Source organism: Borostomias antarcticus, assembly GCF_949987555.1.
Source record: "Borostomias antarcticus genome assembly, chromosome: 24".
NCBI classification, from domain to species: domain Eukaryota; kingdom Metazoa; phylum Chordata; class Actinopteri; order Stomiiformes; family Stomiidae; genus Borostomias; species Borostomias antarcticus.
In genome coordinates this window covers 13,560,687-13,579,885 of record NC_140257.1, presented here as the reverse complement: position 1 = coordinate 13,579,885, position 19,199 = coordinate 13,560,687, and the positions used below count along the sequence as shown (strand labels likewise).

The 19,199-nt window shown below is 43.7% G+C and overlaps 1 protein-coding gene across 1 annotated transcript; it reads left to right on the top strand.

Moving 5' to 3' along the window:
- Positions 1-1,533: 1,533 nt before the first annotated feature.
- Positions 1,534-18,325, top strand: LOC311325564 (double-stranded RNA-specific editase B2-like; the record flags this gene model as incomplete). The annotated part of the gene is made up of 9 exons (XM_084458285.1): positions 1,534-1,537; positions 9,564-10,504; positions 12,154-12,271; positions 14,138-14,306; positions 14,826-14,977; positions 15,371-15,530; positions 16,559-16,740; positions 16,977-17,158; positions 18,152-18,325. 9 exons carry the CDS (start codon positions 1,534-1,536, stop codon positions 18,323-18,325), a joined length of 2,082 nt encoding a protein of 693 aa, XP_084314411.1.
- Positions 18,326-19,199: the final 874 nt, after the last annotated feature.

The following is a 19,199-nucleotide window of genomic DNA, read 5'->3' as shown; positions in this document are numbered from 1 at the left end:
GGGAAATTCAGACTGTGCACTAAAGAGCCAGTTCAGAAGGAGACGGAGGAGAAGGTGTATAAGGAAAGGTTAGTAACTGAAACTATACGTTGACGCTGTGTGACTTGTCCAAGTCATGGAAAACTTTTTTAGAAGCTTGAGGCTGTTTTACGCACTCTGTGAATTAGGTGTGCTGTGCGTTAATAGATGTCAGACGTGGATTTCGTCCAGTGTGTATCAATTAGCCTGACTGGGTTTGCAATTGGCCACATTATTTAATCAGACCCGGCTGTACACAAGATGTTTTACCCCGTTCTAAAACCAGAGACTAAGAATGATACAACATGACCAGACTTAAAATAGCACATTTACACATAATCGCAAGTACCTACATGAACCAGAATTCAGCAATTCAGCGTTATACAATTAGCTCATTTTCTCCAACTCATAGGCTGTTGTAGGTAGGCTAAATGTATGGTTAGGCTCTCTTAATATTTTCTCTTAGCCAGGCTACTGTTGCTAGGCTATGTGTGAACAATATTTGTTTTTTTTCTTGGCTATACTTAAACGTTTGGCCCAGGCTCATAAACATAATGAAAACCATTATAAGAACAATCAAACAAATGTCAAACCATAATTTAATGGCTTTCAAAGCCCTCTAGCCTCGTGGTATTTATTTTATTCATCATCATAAAGGCTCTCAATCGTTATTGTCCTTTTTGCAACAGGTCGATGTTTTAGGATTACATTGTGATTGTTCCCGGCATACTAATCCTGAGCAAATGCCGCGGATTATTTCCTGGAAGTGGTTTTGTATGAGCTCCTATGCTTATCGAAAGTGGTTTTGTATTAAGTCCTATGCTTTTTCAAAAGGCCCACGCCTTTTCCATCCCATGCATGTCCCAGAGGCCTTTTCTCTCAATGTGAGATGGTGGAAGTGTGCATTTTAGTTCACTAGTGCAAAGTGCCCGTTCAAAATGCACTTGCCATGACGTAGTTGTGTCTTCATTATTGTATGATGCCCATGGTGGCTCTGCACGTTACTACGCATGCGTTGGGACCCAGGGCCGCTCTGTCTGTACCTGTACAACTCATAACAAACTCCTAGGCTAGTCTACACTAACAAGCTTTTAGCAATGGGGGAGGTGCAAGTACAGTATAAAAAATGCAACACAACAATTTAATGGTACTCTATCTATCTATCTATCTATCTATTTATCTATCTATCTATCTATCTATCTATATATCTATCTATCAGTAATTAAATCCATGACCCACACAGCAAACTGTGGGGCTGCACATGTAAGAAAGCATTATTCACAACGCCAGGGGTAGATACAGTAAATGGACTGAATCAGGTTTGTTTTCCTCTTCTGTACCTTAACGTCCTGAAACAGTTCGCGAACGTGCCTATCCAGTCACACTTGCGTGACGATATGTGACAGAGTCTGCGTCATTAAAGGTTTGGTAGGTTTAAAGACGTCAGAACTGGCGAGCAACAGCTTCAAAGTGTTGAGTGACGAAGCATGCAGTTGGCTTTACAGGCAACACAGCATGGGTAAGATACAAATGTCATTCTGTACTACTGTGCTGTAGCCCGCTGGTCAGGGGAAAAGCCCCATACCTGTAGCTAGCTAGCTAGATGCTGAACCTGCACACGGTGACACACAGTGGCCCGGTTCTGGGGCTGTGGAGGGATACAGACAGACAGACAGACAGACAGGCAAAAAGACAGGCAGACAAGCAGGCAAACACAGACAGACAGACAGGCAGACTGACAGGCAGACAGACAGACAGACAGACAGACAGACAGACAGACAGGCAGGCAGGCAGGCAGACCCATTTCCGTCATTATACAAATATACGTAGTAGTATAGTAGATGATAGAAACAGATACTGTACTTTAACACCACTGACCCATTCCCCCCCGGCACAGACATGACTGGTGTTTGTTTTGCGTTGGCATATTGCTAGGAAATGAAGTCGTGTGTGATTTTTAAATGTCATCCTGATAGTCCAAGAAAGAGCCAGCTGGAGGCCCGGTCCAGCTCTGGAAATGCCTCTAATTCAATGTCAGTTGAGTAATTATTTAATTATAGAAGCCTCTGTTGTTTTCCTTCTATCTAAAGATTTGCACAGGAAATGTAAACGTGATGAATCAATAGGCTATTTCGGTCGAAGAGCTTCTGAACACAGCATGTGTTCCCTTCAGAAAATCAGAGTTTAGATTGACAGTAGCTTTGGCGAAATGAAAAGAAGTGCATTACAAACAGTGTGAACGAGTTTGAACTAGCTAAGCAGGAAGAGTTATCATTGTGTTACACAGATGATATTGTCCCCGATTCAGACAGCGTTCCCAGGATGGAACAGCTGTTCTTTATTAGTCATTTCTAGCATTTGCTGTCAATCAAAATGTGTTGTTTTTAGCCCTACTGTGTATATTGTACTGTATACGTTGTTTTCATTATCACACTTCTGTATTAATACAGTTAATGTGCACTTTCATAAATTGCATTTTACGGCTTTCTGGGGATCGTCAGTAGCAGGACACACACCTCACTAGACAGGATGTCTCCAGATGAGGACTTCCTGTCAGCAGATTTCTTCTTAATGTTTTGCCATAGCAGCAGAGTCTTACAGCCGGACCCAAAGGTTGTCCTGCATCTGTCTGTCATGTACAGTACGTGTGATTATTGTTTGTTTTGTGTTCTATATGGGCCCCAAGAAGAGGGGTTAGTGGGGCTAGTTAGTCAGCGGTTAGAAGTTAGTCTTAACTGTGTGTATTAACTGTACTTCTTCAGTAATCCCATGTGAAATGTGAGACACAGAGGAGTTCATTTCTGAAGGTTAGTTTAGAGGAGAAAGAACTTGTCAGTTGAAAGAAGATGTGAAATTTGAACACAGCTGGCAGATGATGTCAGTTAAAATTTGTATGGATCCGGTCTGCTTCACTTTTATTTGATTTGGCACAGCACTGGATTTGGTGCCTCTTGCTGAAGTCTGTCGTCAGCGATAGTGAGAGCTACTAGGGAGGCTTGTTCTGTCCCTCTTTCGTACAGAGAAACAGTGTGTGTGTGTGTGTGTGTGTGTGTGTGTGTTCACAGGACCTAAGTGCAATATCCTCCAACATTTGGAGAACACATTCTCCCTAGCTAGCCCTGTTGAGTTGAGTCGAGTTGACATTATTAATTAATGATTCATCAACTGGTCATACATTGAATATAATTCCAATGTCTTCCTCAATTATTTTAAATGCAAACTTCAAATGCGTTTTATATTACTGTATGTACAGTAGGCTGCCTTTTTTCAGTGCATATTATGGTCTGTCTCTGATCCATTTGGACATATTGATGGCAACAACCTCCTTGTGAAGTCCAAATATCATGCAGAGTGCTGTACAGTACCCCTCATGATGTGCTCACTGTGAGACTGAATACAGTGACATCAAAGCCACTTGAGTTTTGAACCATCATAACTTTGACAGCTCTGCACAGTAATGCTTTCCAGCTAACTTTATTTGATGTGACGTTCTCAATGGAGACGTTGTAGCAGACATTAAACATGAGCCTATTGTGTCAGTTTCATCAGTGTGTGTGTGTGTGTGTGTGTGTGTGTGTGTGTGTGTGTGTGTGTGTGTGTGTGTGTGAGTGTGTGTGTGTGTTTGGTGCGTCTGCACATGTCCTTGTGTGCGTGACAGACCCATCCCCCCACATGAATGTTGATTCGACAACAAAGTGATCAAAGCAGTCACCTACAATCCCCAAGTTGGCCTATAGTACATTCTTTGGAACAAAATACTCCGAGAGGTTTTTGGTGTTTGAGAAATTCAGACACAACAAAAAAAACACACAGACTGCACTGTATTCTCCGTGTGCTGAAAATGCACATTATTTTATGCTCTAAAAAAAAAAGTTATTCTCTAGAGGAACAGTGTCAATAGTGCGGAAATAAGAGCAAACTACTTGGCAGGTGATCTAAGAGTTGTATACGTGGCCGGTGTATCTTTTCTGAATCTCAAAAGTAGTTTGTAATTTATTTACTGTCATTTGCAAATTTTAGCATGCTAGACTTATACTCTTACTTACTGTAAACCTGTAAAGCCCATTTGAATGACACTTTGGCGCAGGTGAACCAAGTACAATACGACAGAGACTTTTCACTCATACCATCTTTTTTGCCTTCTCAAGCCTGAGCGGTGTCTGATTTCACGGCTCATCCGCTCCTCGTCCATCCGGCCCCTCCTCCTCTGTCTACTGGCCCCTCCTCCTCTGACTACCGGCCCCTCCGCCTCTGTCTACCGGCCCTCCTCCTCTGTCTACCGGCCCCTCCTCCTCTGTCTACTGGCCCCTCCTCCTCTGACTACCGGCCCCTCCGCCTCTGTCTACCGGCCCCTCCTCCTCTGTCTACCGGCCCTCCTCCTCTGTCTACTGGCCCCTCCTCCTCTGTCTACTGGCCCCTCCTCCTCCTCTGTCTACCGGCCCTCCTCCTCTGTCTACTGAGCTGAGCTGGTGTGTGTTCTAGTCAAGACAAATGACGGGCAGTTTGTTGCCATCACATGAGATGCTTATTTGAGCCACTGAATAGTGAATTGTGGAAATGCTCTGTGTGTCAGGTATATCTGTTGTTGTTGTTGTTGATGATGTCTGAATTCAGTTCAGTTTTGTCAAGGCATGTCTATGATGCCTGGGACTGCATGATGTCAATGGAGAACACCATTACCAACGAGGCTCGGCAACAGTCTAACATTGTTCTGACTCTGATTGGAGTTTTTTTTTTTGCATACCCTACATATTCAGGGATATGGATATTCTGGAATATTCCACACATGACATGCTTTGTCTTTTCTCCACGATAGAGTTTTACTACTGTTTTTATTGTTTGATTGTTGGAAACAACAGCTGTGTGTAGTTGACAGGGTTTCTCGTTGTGAAATGTTGCTGAAGGGGATTATTGCCACGGTCTTGATGCTGTGATGCAGTCTTTCCATGTCATTTGCCTAATGATAATTACAGTCACAGTCGCAGAAGATCGTGAGCCGCCATACGGGGGAGTTCAAGCTCACGTCTACTTATTTTCACAAACGCTGACTGGTGGCGGTGAATGATAATGATAGACCCAAGAATGTCATTGTTACAGATGAAAACAATATTAAAACCACAGTGCTACTTTTTTGTTACTGCAAAAACGTACAGCGTTGATGGCTTGTTCCTCCTAGAATCCTTCAGAGGAATATCTCACCGGACCTATTTTGGTCGGCCCTCAAACCAAATGATGCACGACGTGGAGAGGCGCTTCCCTCTATGATGGAACGGAGTATTTGCTCAACCTCTGGAAGAGAGACGTCCAGGTGGTGGATCCTTATCTCACCAGCCTGCAATCAGGGTCTGCTGGAGATTACTGTCAACCGGTGAGCCACAAAATACCCTTCACCAAACACACGGGTGGTTGTACATACAAATCACACACAAACACCAGATCGGCCAACTTGACTAATATTTGTATGTCTCTTATTTACATGATTATAGAAAAGTTAATAGACTATAGTCATAGAGGATTAAAACAAATAGAGGAATTAAAACATTGGACATATGATCCATGGATGTCTGCGCATTAATAAATGATGGAGCTGAGTGTATCTAGAGCACCAGGCTGTGCTGATAGCCTCTGCTGAAGTAGAAGGTCCTGTACGAGCTGTCCAACAAGTTGCCTGTTTTCTTGCCCTTGAGGAAAGACAGTACACATTAAGAGTAAATGAAACTGCTTTCCATTAATTATGGCCGGTCAAATGGGATTATACATGGCTGTCAAGCGCCACACACACGCTGGACGCCAGGCATGTCGGTCTCCTTCTCTCTGCCGTGCCCAATGTCATTATTCTATTAAACAAGGTTCATTAACAATGGATGGATTAAACAACTTTCCATCGAGGGGTTGATAAACAGTCAGTGTGGAGTCTGATATGAAAAACATGGAGACCATGAGATTTCTACTCTCTACCAGATTCTGTGTGATTCTGTGTTTGTGATTCGCTATAAAACTAGAGATTCCAGGTATAAGGGGCAGTGGGATAGACAAGGAAATAGCCAGCCTGCGCCTGATGAGATTGGAGTGGGCCTGTTAAAACATCCTCTGTCCGTGCATGTACTAGGGTTCCACAATTAATCGTGAATTATGACCTCTGCGATTAACTAATCGCAAAAGGCCGCAATTAATGTGATTAATAATTTTGCTTTGAATTGAGTGTGCTAGGACTACATGGACGAATCACATGCGTTTATGCTGTCTGACCAATCACATGCGTTCCCGCTGAGTGCGCTGTGCGCAGCAATTTCACTGAGAAGACAGATAGCAGTAGGTCAAGACAAGTGTCACAAGAGTACCCGCAGCCGTGAGTAGTGAAAAAATGAGTGAAATCTAGGTCAGTGAGTAAGTAGCAAGAAAGGGATCAACGTCTGTGATTTGGGAGCATTTTAGTTATTATATATTAATATTATATATTAAATAATCGCAATTATTAATCGCAATTACCATTTTGAAGCAATAATCGCAATTATTATCTTTTGTCATAATCGTGCAGCCCTAGCATGTACCGTACCGAACCGGAGCCCATCAGTACCAGAACCCATCAGTACCGGAGCCCGGTACCAGCCGGGGGGCTAGCCACACTTAATTTCCTCATTGCCAGCTTTGTACACAGATTCCACAGATTCCATGTCGTGTCTCTGTAAAAGTATCCTCCCCTGAATAAGAGCAGACTGGAGCTCACCAATCATCTTTTAGGAAACGTTTATTGGTGCATCACCCGCTTACATTTCTACAAGAGTGTCTTCTTCAGAGTGAATACAGCACATGGGTTAACCAGCTCATACATACTCCTCACTTGATTGGAGCCTGTTGCTCACAGGCTAGATGACAAGAGGGAGGAGTGAGTAAAATGACCCCCTAGCCTGCTACAGTCTATTCAGGGGCTCATCTGCTTTCCAAATCCACAGAGTTCAGAGTTTGAGAAGCTTCCTTCCTCATCTGGTGCTTGATTTACATGTTAGGACTCTGGTTAGTATAGATAGAGGTTAGGTGCATTGTTAAAGATGCAGTCTGTAAGATTTTAAATGTTTAAATATTGCTATGTTGCTTTATTATCGAGAGGGATAAATGATTAAGGTCCTTTGTGAAAACGCTGTTCATAGACTGCTGTTTGGTTTTGCTACAGTAATTATTACAGTACCTCTGCCTCAGCAATAACCTCGTGGTGTGTTGGTTCGTTAGCGGATCCATGAATTAAAACGAAATGGGTTCGCGGCCCATTTCTGCCACTACCACGTTTTCTGCCACGTTTAACAAATCATTGGACAACGCAATATGTGAAATTACATTTTATTTTTAAACTAGAGGGGCTTGCACCCCCCTCTCCTCCCACCTCCCATGTGCTCTGCTCTCCTACTGGCTTTTTGAATTGGTGACTGTAGCACCACCTGTAGTTTCCTCTTACTGATTTACATCTTTCCTCTCCAATTTCCAAAACGTTGCTAGTTTTGTGAAGACTTCCCATTCACATTAATTAACAGCCAAGCAGAGCAGTAGTGGAGGGAGGCGTGGGCTGGTTCAGAGTCTGAAGACAGTAGTTTACAAGATGTACATTTGAGATGGGAGTTATACAGCCAATGACATGTTAAATCTATAGTCTATAGGCGAGATATAGTTTTCTATGAAGTCAATCATTTTAATGTGCAGACACTTTATTTTCATCTACCTGAAAGTGTCTGCAGTTTACTTTGAATGCTTGAAGTTTACATTATCGCTTAAATGCAAGTTGAGACATATAACAGGTGTCACTGTGTTGCTTGGCAGTATTGCCTTTACGCTCACTTGCCCATGCTGGGTTCGATCTTGGCTGTACAGAAATCATCACACTTCACACTAACAGATAGTATACATAAAGCATCAAACATGGTAATTTAGCAAACTCTATTGAGGTAGCCTACAGAATGCATCGCTTCAACTATCCACACGAATGAGAAATATAACGTTATGGTGCATTCCATTTGTCTCGGGAGGTGCCAAAAATCAAGAGAGATTTCAGAATTATTAGCCACATAGTCAAACCTCAGAATGCAACGTCCTAGTTAATACCTGGCTTGTTGTTGTTGGTGTTTAATACCAAAGGCAAATATTGCATTCACTAATCTGTCCATGTTTCAATTACTTCTACTATGGCTGTCTATTTAGTAGAGCATTAAGCTTAAAAACATACAGGTGGCCGGAACTGTAGCCTGGTAGCCTGCAGCTAAACCCTGTCTCCTGGGGGCCGCAGGCAGATTAACCTGCACTAAAGACAAAGAGTGTATGCTAATGCAGATCATGCTAATGTATAATCCATGACTGTATACAGTGCATACATGTATGGGACTTAACTAAATGCTTGGCTAAATGGTAAAGTAACTCTAATTCATTCTCTCTCTCTCTCTCTCGCTCTCTCTCTCTCTCTCTCTCACACACACACACACACACACACATATATGCATGCACGCACACACACAGTTAAATTGTGTTGAGGCAGCAGATAAATAAGTCTAAGTGATGTTGGAGCCCCTTGGTTCAGGGGCCAGATACTAGGAGCATACTTTGATGGTGTACAGTTACAGTAATCTCTGTTCAACTAGTACTACAGTATGATAGTGGTCACTGGTTCCTGTTGGATCATACTGTTAGCAAGCATAGACAAATTAGCTCTACTGTACATATGAAGGGCCAAAATGTTACGATTTTATACTTTTTCTTTGTTTTGCAGCAATATGCACCATAAATCCCAATAATCGAAGCTTTTCTTTAACCTTTCTGAATAAAACAACTCTAGTTGTTTTTGAATCCCACTGCTACAGTGTGTGAGAAGCCTCAAACAGCTTTACATTCAGTCCGTGTACGTCTCAGACTTTCCTCTGGGGGAAATTGGTGGTCCTTATCAACGCCAGCCTTTCAATCCTCCTCGTTTGCTCTGAGGCTTTCTCTCCTCCTCTCTGTTTGTTTTGCCCTCCATCACCTCATTCAGAAATCAAACACACTTTCAGCGTCTCGCATTACCTCAGCAATATTGGCAGGAATGTGTCTACTTCCTGTCATATCATTATTTCCATGCCTGTTATGGCTGTGCATAAATATTTCCTTCTGAGTAAGCTGTTTATTCAACCTTTTAACATTTTTCAGGTTAACTACTGTATGTATTTTCCAGGCTCCTACAATCATATTTTATATTCGCTTTACTGTATGTTTGCAGTGTTAGCTCCAGTATAAATAGAAGGATGTGTGTATGAATGTCTGCAGTGTGTCAGTGAGTGAATTCCACTACTGTATCTTTCATTTCTCTTCTGTTTCAGAGAGAACCAGCGTACTCCCCTCCTTTGTCAGTCCAATGAGAATAAGTGACACTTGGAGAACATCTACAGAAGATGGAGACAATTCAAGTGATTTGTGTTTCTATTTCTATGTTTTACAAGTCTCACCGTTTCAAGCAAATGTTCCAGCTACTCAGTTTTGTTACGATGTTAACTGAAATCCTTCTAAACTTTGCTCGGTTCTTCGTTTAACAGGTACCAGCAGTTTAGAGGTAAAGGAGAATCGTGACAGCAGAAACTCTGTACTACAAAGACATCATCCATCAACCGCTCACACCAGCTTCCAGAGAGGCGGGACTAGAGCTCTAAAGGGGAAGCAGTCATTGGTGGAGGGTAAAGACAGGCAGCTCTACCAACTTCGACTGACCTATAAGAGAACATCCGGGTCGGTCACACAGAAGAACGCCCTGGTGCAGCTGAACGAGCTCCGACCGGGTCTTCAGTACGAGATAGCGTCCCAAACGGGACCGCTGCACGCACCCGTGTTCGCCGTCGGCGTCGAGGTGAACGGCCTCAGGTTCGAGGGCCGAGGCCCGACCAAGAAGCTGGCCAAGATGAGGGCTGCCGAGCTGGCTCTGCGCTCCTTCGTTCAGTTCCCCAACGCCACCCAGGCCCACGTCACCGTGGGCAACCTCACCAACGCCGCATCCGACTTCACCTCCGACCTCGCGGACGTTCCTAGCGCGCTTTTCCAGGGGTTCGATCCGTCCGCACGCGCAGACTGTGAACTCCTCTGGGGCAGGACAGGTGAGAAAGAATCTCCCTCTGCAATGTCCAACCACGGGAGACTAATGCGCCTCACGTGGGATTTAATGTCCTCAACGGACCCGAAGAGGCAAAGCATCAGATCGACAATTCTGGGGCAGCTGAGCCCAGCGGGTCTATTGAATGACTTGCGTCCGGGATCGAGGTACGTCTGTCTGATGGAGAGAGTACAGGGGAGGCCCATTAGGAGTTTTGTGATGTCGGTCAGGGTGGAGGGGAGGATATTCGAGGGACGCGGGCCTAGTAAGAGGCGGGCCAAGGCCCGGGCGGCGGAGGCAGCCTTGCGGGAGCTGTTCGACATCCGCCTGGGTCCTGAGAGGAACGTCGCCTGCCAGGCTGTCGGTCGGACCAAGGGCGGCCAGCTGCCTCAGGTGAGTGTCCTCACTGACAGGCATTGCGTTGCCTCTGTGTATGAAATGCGCTATTCAAATAAAGTTTGATTTGATTTGACGTGATTGACTTAATTGTGGGGAAATTAAGATTTCAACAGATATTTTATGGAGAAATGTGTTGCTTTGTAGTGGCTCCTGGTGAGACAGAGCTTCCAGAAAAACATATCGTTCAAAACTATTTCCAGTGTGTTACTTAGAGCTGACAGACACAAAACAGATTGGAATCTACTCTCAGAACTTTCTAAACATTATTTTGCAAATTTACATATCATTACCATGCTTTTCAGTTGTTGTTGTTGTTGTCAGCTGTTCAGTGCCTTTAAAACACTCCTAATTGCCTTGAGCAGCCTCTGGGAGCTTCCCTGCCTGCTGTACCTCCGCGTGGCCGTCGCATCTTCTAAACAGCCTCGATAAACGTGTCCAACCGCCACCAAATGGAGTGTGTCATATCGCCATGCCAACCATGTCCGAGAGCCCGAGGGTTGAAGGCCCGAGCACCACGGCTAAGCAGCCTGCTTCTGCCCTCCTTCCCCAGACTCGGAGAGATCTCTTCTCATCTCGCGTTGCCATGTTTTGTTCCATACTGTAGATGACAGAAACGTCGATACTTCATATGGGCCAAAATGACACTGCTACTTAACATAAAGAAAGACAAATGGTGGTGATCTCCGATGCCTGAAGTTGTCTCAACAATTTGGGTCACGGAGAGGCCGCTCTAGAAAGCGGTTTTAGAATTTTGAAAGACCTTCGTGATCCTTGTTCTCAGTTTGACGAGATTCCTCAGGAGTCTAGGTTTTTTTCTCTAGACACTCTTAATCACCCTCAACTTGAACTGTCTGCCAGCCAGCAAGACGCATTAATGAACATTATTGCAGCACATTAGCGATCAAGAAGGAGCATCAGCTGAAGGAGAGGGAGGAAGGCGTGAAGAGCATATTAATATGGACGCTAATTGTTTAACACTCATTACGCACGACCTTGTGGCATGGTCGTCTCTGGACCACACATCATCCTCTCTATAACCGTCATCTTTAAAGTTTCTGGGTTTTTTAGTGTGTTTTTTTTTTAATCTGTTGGTGGTTTATGAGATCATGTCTCATTATGATTGTATCATTAATTTAATTCAAGCATTTTGGATTTGCTGGTACTATTAATCTCTTATTCTCATTGTTCTCCAGAAATATCTGCAATATAATGCTCGTCTGAGTAATATTTCTTAGTAAAATGACATTTTTCGTCAATGTGAAGGGAACTAGAGCGACCTAGGGACACTATTTTTGTCCTCACTTGAGGGTTGAGTTGACAGAGAAGAAACCTCTGTCAGAATCATTGAGCGAGCTGTCACAGAAATGTGGCAAGTCCACACCTGTTCTAGAAGAATAACTCGTTGAGGCAGTGAGTCCGTAGCTACCTGTAGCAAGACTGCATTCTGGTGGTTCTGAACCTGTCACACTGAGAATACTGGCCGTCTGTCACACTGACTACAGGTCACGATGCCTTTGATTTTACACCTATGACCCTATATTATCTTTCTATATGGCTGCACGCATGAGTACAGCCAACCCCTCGTAGCCTACTGTACGTGCACCTGGGATATTTGAAAACCTAAACATGTTTTTCCTCGACAGTGTTTTGCAGAGCACATATTCAGCTTGGTGAGAGAGAAGTTCAGTGAGCTGTCAGGCAGTTGTTGTTCCACCTCGCACGCCCGTCACAAAGTTCTGGCGGGAATCGTCATGACGAGAGGTAGGACATATTTCACTGAGTTTTAATATGGCCATAAAATATTTAACGGGTCCAATTTAAATAGAGCTAATGTGTGTCTATGTATTGTCCACCTGCAGATACTGAAGCCAAATTTCAACCTGCATTATAGGCTACTTAATGTCAGACAGCTTGCAGTAGTTTGAAGGTAGAATTCTGTTGAGTTTGGATAGTAGAAACTAGGCTAGGCTATAGAGATCTACTTTACGGGTTCACTCTCAAGGTCAGTGTGTTATTTACAGTAAGCAATAAACCACTTGAGGCTATGGTTTACAGTGATTTCAGAACAGATTGGGGGCGTTGTTAGGCACTACCGCACACCAGAGTTCTAAAATCACTGTAAACCACAACCTCAAGTGGTTTATTGCTTTTATACAACGGTTACATCATCAGGGAACATTATGGGATGAATACCGACTATTTCAATGTCTTTGCCTATCGATTTTAGTGAACTCCACCAAGATAAGCAGTTCTTAAAACTATCACGTTGCTAGAGTTTCAAATGGTGAACATATTCTCTGGGGACACAGCGATGACATTGTTAACAGTGAGATGGAAAGCGTCTGTTACCTTTTCTTTCAGCAAGTTTCCCACCCCTGGATACGACCTGCTATTCCATGAGCCCTAGCAACCAAAACTAATGCCAGACTTGACTTTGATAGCAGCCTACAGTAGCTACAGTAGCTAGCCATGAACCAAGTGTACTGTATATTTGCTGCGCAGGATATCATCTTTCCAGTTGTCAAAACGAAATGCCAACAAAGTGATTTTGCTAGTCCGCTAGTGTTTCCAAGTTCCCATCCCAGTAACGTTAGCATAGCTTTAGATGAAATGAACAAGTCTGTTTTTTTGTTTTTTGTAAAAAGAAATCACCAACTATTAACACACAATAACTAGTTACTTTAATACTACATATAACTAGCTAAATCATTTTACAGCTTGTTTCGTTTAGTTCTCTTGTGATAAATAAGCAGAGCCACCAAAAAAGACAGCAGATAGACAGATAGACATCTAGCCATTTAGCTAACATGTGGCGCTGTAATAATGATAATAATAATTCATATAGAACTGTAAAGTGGCTTTTCCCAAGGTATATTGTAAGATTTACAACATCTCTTAACCAATCGCATTGCGAGGTTGGAACTACCCGCTGTATATGTACATGTGAACAGTATATGTTCACTTCCTACTGTAGATTTACCATCACACAGAATGGCCATGTGTTTGGGATGGTACTGTAAGCAGACATACTGTAGTTAATATAACAGAGAGAGAGGACTCTGTTTCTCCCATTGATACTGTACAGTATGTTCCATGCTTCAAGATCCTATGTGTGTGTGTGTGTGTGTGTGTGTGTGTGTGTGCCCTCAAAATATGCCCCTCAAGAATCTGGTGCAATCTAATCAAGAACATCATAAAAAAATATGCAGTTGCCTTTGGGTAAAAAAACAACAACATTGCATTATCCCCTTCCTTCGATGCAAGCAGACACTGACTCACGAATATTTCATGAGATAGGAGCACAACAACATAACAAGACTGGCACATTGTGCAGTATTTCGTGACATTAGGGTCATTGCTTATTCATAGACTCTTACTTTGCGTCTCAGTACATTACAGTGATAGGATAATTAAAAGTTGGGTTTGGAGCCAGGCTGAGAAGTCATTTCACTCACTTTAGTTTTGCCTTCCTTGTGCAGAATTATGTATGATTACTACAGTACAGTAGATGAGTAAAGTATCTCGGTTATCTGTGCCGTGTTGTTGCTGTTATATGTAATGCAATTCAACCTTTACTTAAGTTTTTTATATAAATACGAACAGTCACTTGGTCATTGTCTGCTTCAGGGTTTGATTCTAGGCGAGCCCAAGTGGTGGCCTTGGGGACGGGGACGAAGTGTATGAGTGGACAGAAGGCTGGTGACCGGGGCTTGTCTGTCACAGACAGCCACGCTGAGGTCATCACCAGACGAGCCTTCCTTCGATTCCTCTACTACCAACTGGAACTCCTCATGGGGTAATATTACAAACCTGTCACCAGACCTGATCCCATTTCCCAGACTTAGTCTTTAACTAGAACCTAGAATGATGGATGGGGAGTTTCGTCGTTTAGTTGAATAGTGCCTTTAGAGGGAGAAAAGTCAGCGTCCAGGAAAAAATCCCTTGTTTCTTATTATTTCTTTAATCCCAAATTTAAAGTGAGTATCTGAAAAATGAACTGGTATTTTGGGCAATACTTTGAGGCGAAGATTAAAACTTTGTCCACTCGTCCGTCCTATGAGATGTACCAGAGCACACCACTGGGTTCATTTTCCCCATTGCCAATACATACTGTTCTATACTTTTGTGTAAAAAAAAAAAAAGCTATACTTTTAAGCATAGTCCATTCTACCCAGGGGCCATTCTACTTTTTGAATCCAACAGTTCCGACCTTGACGAGCTTCCTTGCGCGTTTTGTCCTTGTTCTACATGTTAGGATTCGTATATGATATTTAGAACTGTCTGGACAGACACTCACAACGTGTGTTTTGTAAAGTGAACAGCGAGGCAGTCTGGAGCGCTCCATCCTGGTGCGAGACAAGGAGTCTGGGTACAGACTGAGGGACGGCGTCCTCTTACACATGTATGTCAGCTCCTCTCCCTGCGGTGACTCACGCCTCAACTGTCCCTATGAGATCACGGCTACACGTAAGAACAAACAAACAAACTCCCTGAACTGTTTACAATCTGCACTCGATTGTTCTTGTCTGGGCCGTTCCTACATAACGCAAGCCCCGCCCACCTGACCCTCCAGACATACCCAAGGAAATGCAAAAGTAATTGAAAGGATTTCAAATAGCAATTGGAACCAGGTCTACTGTGATGTGACAGTTGACTAGTAGTAGTAGATGTTCTCTTTTGATGTTGGTCAGGTTGTTTGTTTGAATGTTGTAGCAAGCGAAACCCGTTTTGAAACATTTGGTACATTTAGAGACTATTTGAAGACATTAATTAAGTCAGTACCCAATGAAAACTGCTACAGAAAGAGTGTGTGTTTGTGCAGTATCACCATATGACCAGTGTTGGTGTCCTTCCCTGTAGGCCACAGCAAGGGAAGGAAGTTCCACTGTCACCTCAGGATGAAGACGCTGGGAGGTGAGGGGACACTTCCTGTTAGCATGAGGAGAACCAATCAGAAGTGTGACAGGTCGCCAATGGACCAATCTCTCATCACCATGTCCTGTACAGACAAAATGGCCAGGTGAGTTTGACAGTATTACAGGCATACCCATGTGCATACATTGCTCTCCAGAATGTTCTGCCTTTCATCTTTTGAAGCGCTAAAAGAATTGTTATGAAAATTGTTTGTCCTTTACGTTGACAGCAAGTCTGAGGTAGTAATATTGGTTAGCTGTGCAGGGTAGGTCTGTACAGGTGAAATATGCTAGTCAAAGAGGAAGAGAACAGTGTATATATCAAGTAGGGCTGTCAATATACAGTATACAAAATAATTAATCGAATTAATTACATTATCTGAAATTAATTAATCGCAACTATCGTATATATCATATTTAGTTGGGAAAAGCCCCCAAATTAAGATATTTCAATTAAAAGACAACATTATTGTGGCAGACAAGTAAAGCATTGGATAGACATTACAAAGGTGGCTTTAGTAGTCAATATATTGTTTTATCAAACTTTATTTGCAATATAATTATGTGTCAGGCTATCAATCTGAGCAACATTTTCAGCTTGCACTAATATGTCCTTTTCTAAACTATTGTGCCTCTTGATGGCAGCTTGTAGCTGCATTGGAGGATGTAATTTGCAACACTTCCATTAAAGGGGTAGTTCAGAATTTTGGACACACTGTCTCTCGTTCTAACGCCAGAACAAGAGACAGCATGGAATCAGCTGAAAATGTTCTCCATCAATCAACAACATTATGGGTAAGTCATAAATGAGGCTCTATGTCCAAAATTCTGAACTACCCCTTTAAGCCCTTGTCTTCTAATATAGTAATTGACCTGCAGTCCATAGCAATTCATTCTGCAACCGAGTTTGTCAATTTGTCTGAGGTAGACTTAGATTACTCATTCTGTGCTGCCTGCTCTCTGTAGCCTATGGGGTCCACTAGGCCAAATAAATAAATAAACAAACAAATAAATAATTTAAATTAATTTGAGTTAAAAAATTAACATGTTAATTTGTGCATAATTAATTAATCTAATGAACGCGTCAAACAGCCCTGACTGTAGCACATCCTGGTCTGCCCATGCTTGTCTCTAGGTGGAATGTTCTAGGTATCCAGGGCTCTCTCCTGTCTCACTTCCTGGAGCCCGTGTACCTCCACAGCCTCACCGTGGGCAGCCTGTGCCACACGGGTCACCTGGACAGAGCCATGGCGCGACGGTTAGGGCGAGTCGCCCCCCTGCCCCGCCCCTACAGACGCAACCACCTGCTCCTGGGCTGTGAGTCAGTCACACCTGTCAGAACTGACATGCTGCGTTTGTTACTGTTTACCGACCTACTATCACTAGACAGGACAGAATACTATCCACTAAAAAAAAGGGCCGCATTTTTTTTTCCAGACAATCGAGATGCACTCGTTATTTTACCGGAACTCTGCCAAGAAGCGACGGCTAGCTAAGGTGAAGTAGGAACCCTCTCCGCTCGCCCTCCTGACCCCAGCCTGTCCCGTGTCCAGGTCTCAGCAGCAGCGAGGGGCGGCGGCCGGGGAAGGCCCCGCCCACCAGTCTGAACTGGAGCTCCGGGGACGCAGAGCTGGAGGCGGTCAGCAGCTCCACGGGCCGGAGGAAAGACTCGGGGACGCCGTCCCGCCTCTGCAAGCGCCTCCTCTTCACCCGCTGGCAAAGACTACGACGTCAGGTGGGCGCAGTACTGAGCGCCTAGATCACATCACAGGGACGCAGGATATGGTAGCAAACCTGGCAACCCTAAACCGGCAGCCCAGAATACAGGAAATTGAGTCTTGGTGGGGGGGGGGGGGGGGGGGGGGGGAAGGGGGTTCTTTTTGAGAGGCCTTGATTTTCAGACTCTAAACACCCATTGATGCTACCTCTAACAAGCTGCCAGATTAATTTACTGTATACAAAGGCATGTAATATTTGATATTACTGCAGGGATCAGATAAGTATTCAAATTGTTTTCTTACTGCCAACTGAAACAAAAGGACAAGATATTTAGTCTACTTACAATACAATACTGATGTGATCCCTCTCTCCTCAATCGCATCGTGTGGCTCTTCTTTCCCCGTCTCCTCATAATTATGGTGTTTTTAAAGTGGCTTAATTTTCATTGTGAAATTAAATATGTATGCATCACATTCCATGGTTCCAAATGGCAGCGCTTAACTTTTGATGATGGTACTTAAGACATAATTATTTTGAAAAGCGGTTTGACTTCCAGCAGTAACTGCTGTCTGGCACTCAGTATCACATGCTAGAATAAATACACTCATCTTTAAAATAAAATGCATCCTGGTATACTCCATTAAATATGTTTTGGAGAAAGAGAGAGAGAAAGACAGAGAATGCGTTGAGATGAGAGGGGATGAGATTAACAGAAAAGAGAATAACTAAGACATATAACAGAAGAATGCAGCAATCGAACCGAGAGAGGGAGAGAGAGCGAGAGAGAAGGGGTGGATAGCAGGAACAGAAAGGAGGGAGAGAGAGAGAGAAGAGAAGAGAAGAGAAGAAGAAACCAAAGCCCAAAGTTAATTTGCTGGTGAGATCTAAATGGGGGGAGATAGCCCAGCTGTTGAAGTTTGCCGTTTGTGCTGGGTCATTACATTTTATTCCGTCTGGGTGACGTGCATTATTAACCCAAGCCATTCCTCTCTCTCTCTCTCTCGCTCAGCTGAACAGACCAGAGTTGGGTGCAGAGGACACCATGAAGACGTACCATGGAGCCAAGATGGCCGCAGAAGCCTACCAGAGAGCCAGGCAGAAGTTTGCCCTCTCTCTGCAGGACGCGGGGCTGGGAACCTGGGTCAGGAAGCCGCCGGACCACGAGGACTTCCAGTGTGTGTGAAGTCAGGACACGACAGGGATGGTGTGTGTGAGAGAGAGGAGGAAAGAACCTGTGTGTGTCCAGAGGAACAATAGAACCCAAAGAACATCCTGTCTCTCATGTCTTTATAGTCGTCATTCGCTCCCACCAGTTGAGTCTCTGCTGATGTGAACAATGTCCGTCACATGATCGTCACATGATCATATCAAGTCTCCAGTGATTTGTCAGCAAAGAGACCTGCAGTTGGGTGCGTGATTGGCTGGAACTTGCTGATTCACACAAAGTAGAGGATCTGAGCTGACTCATGGCGAACCATCAGCACAGAGAATGCTTTGTGTTTTCAACCTTTTCAATTGTCCCTGAAACAGTTGCTGTACGTTACCGTTTACTTTCTTGATGGAAATTCTGCATTAAAACGGTATAGGTTTTCTCAGTGTCAAATGTCACGTTGAGTTCCTCGTTTTAGTTTGTGGTCTTGTTTTACCTTGTGTCTGCAATGTCCTTTGCTTCCAAGAACATGTTATTTTGATTACAAGTGCATGTTCTTAAATTATTTTGCTTTTTCACTTACAATGAGTGTTAGTGAATCACCACAGAACTCTAACCCAACTGCTTGAGAAAGGACAAACGGAGACCTCTAGTGGCACAAAGTCACCACTGCAACATGGAAGGTTCTTTGAGTACAGGGTTAGCCACATAGAACACAAATGGGAGTGCAGTAGTATTTAGCACTAGAAAATTTAGAGATTAATTTTTATCCACTTTCAATGTGGGAGAGGCACATAGCTCTGGAGGTCGAGTGGCCGGCTGGGGATTTCAAGGTCTCTGGTTCGATCCCGGCTCCCGGCATTGCGCCGAAGTGTCCTCGACCCCCCACTCCACTTGAGTCTCCGCT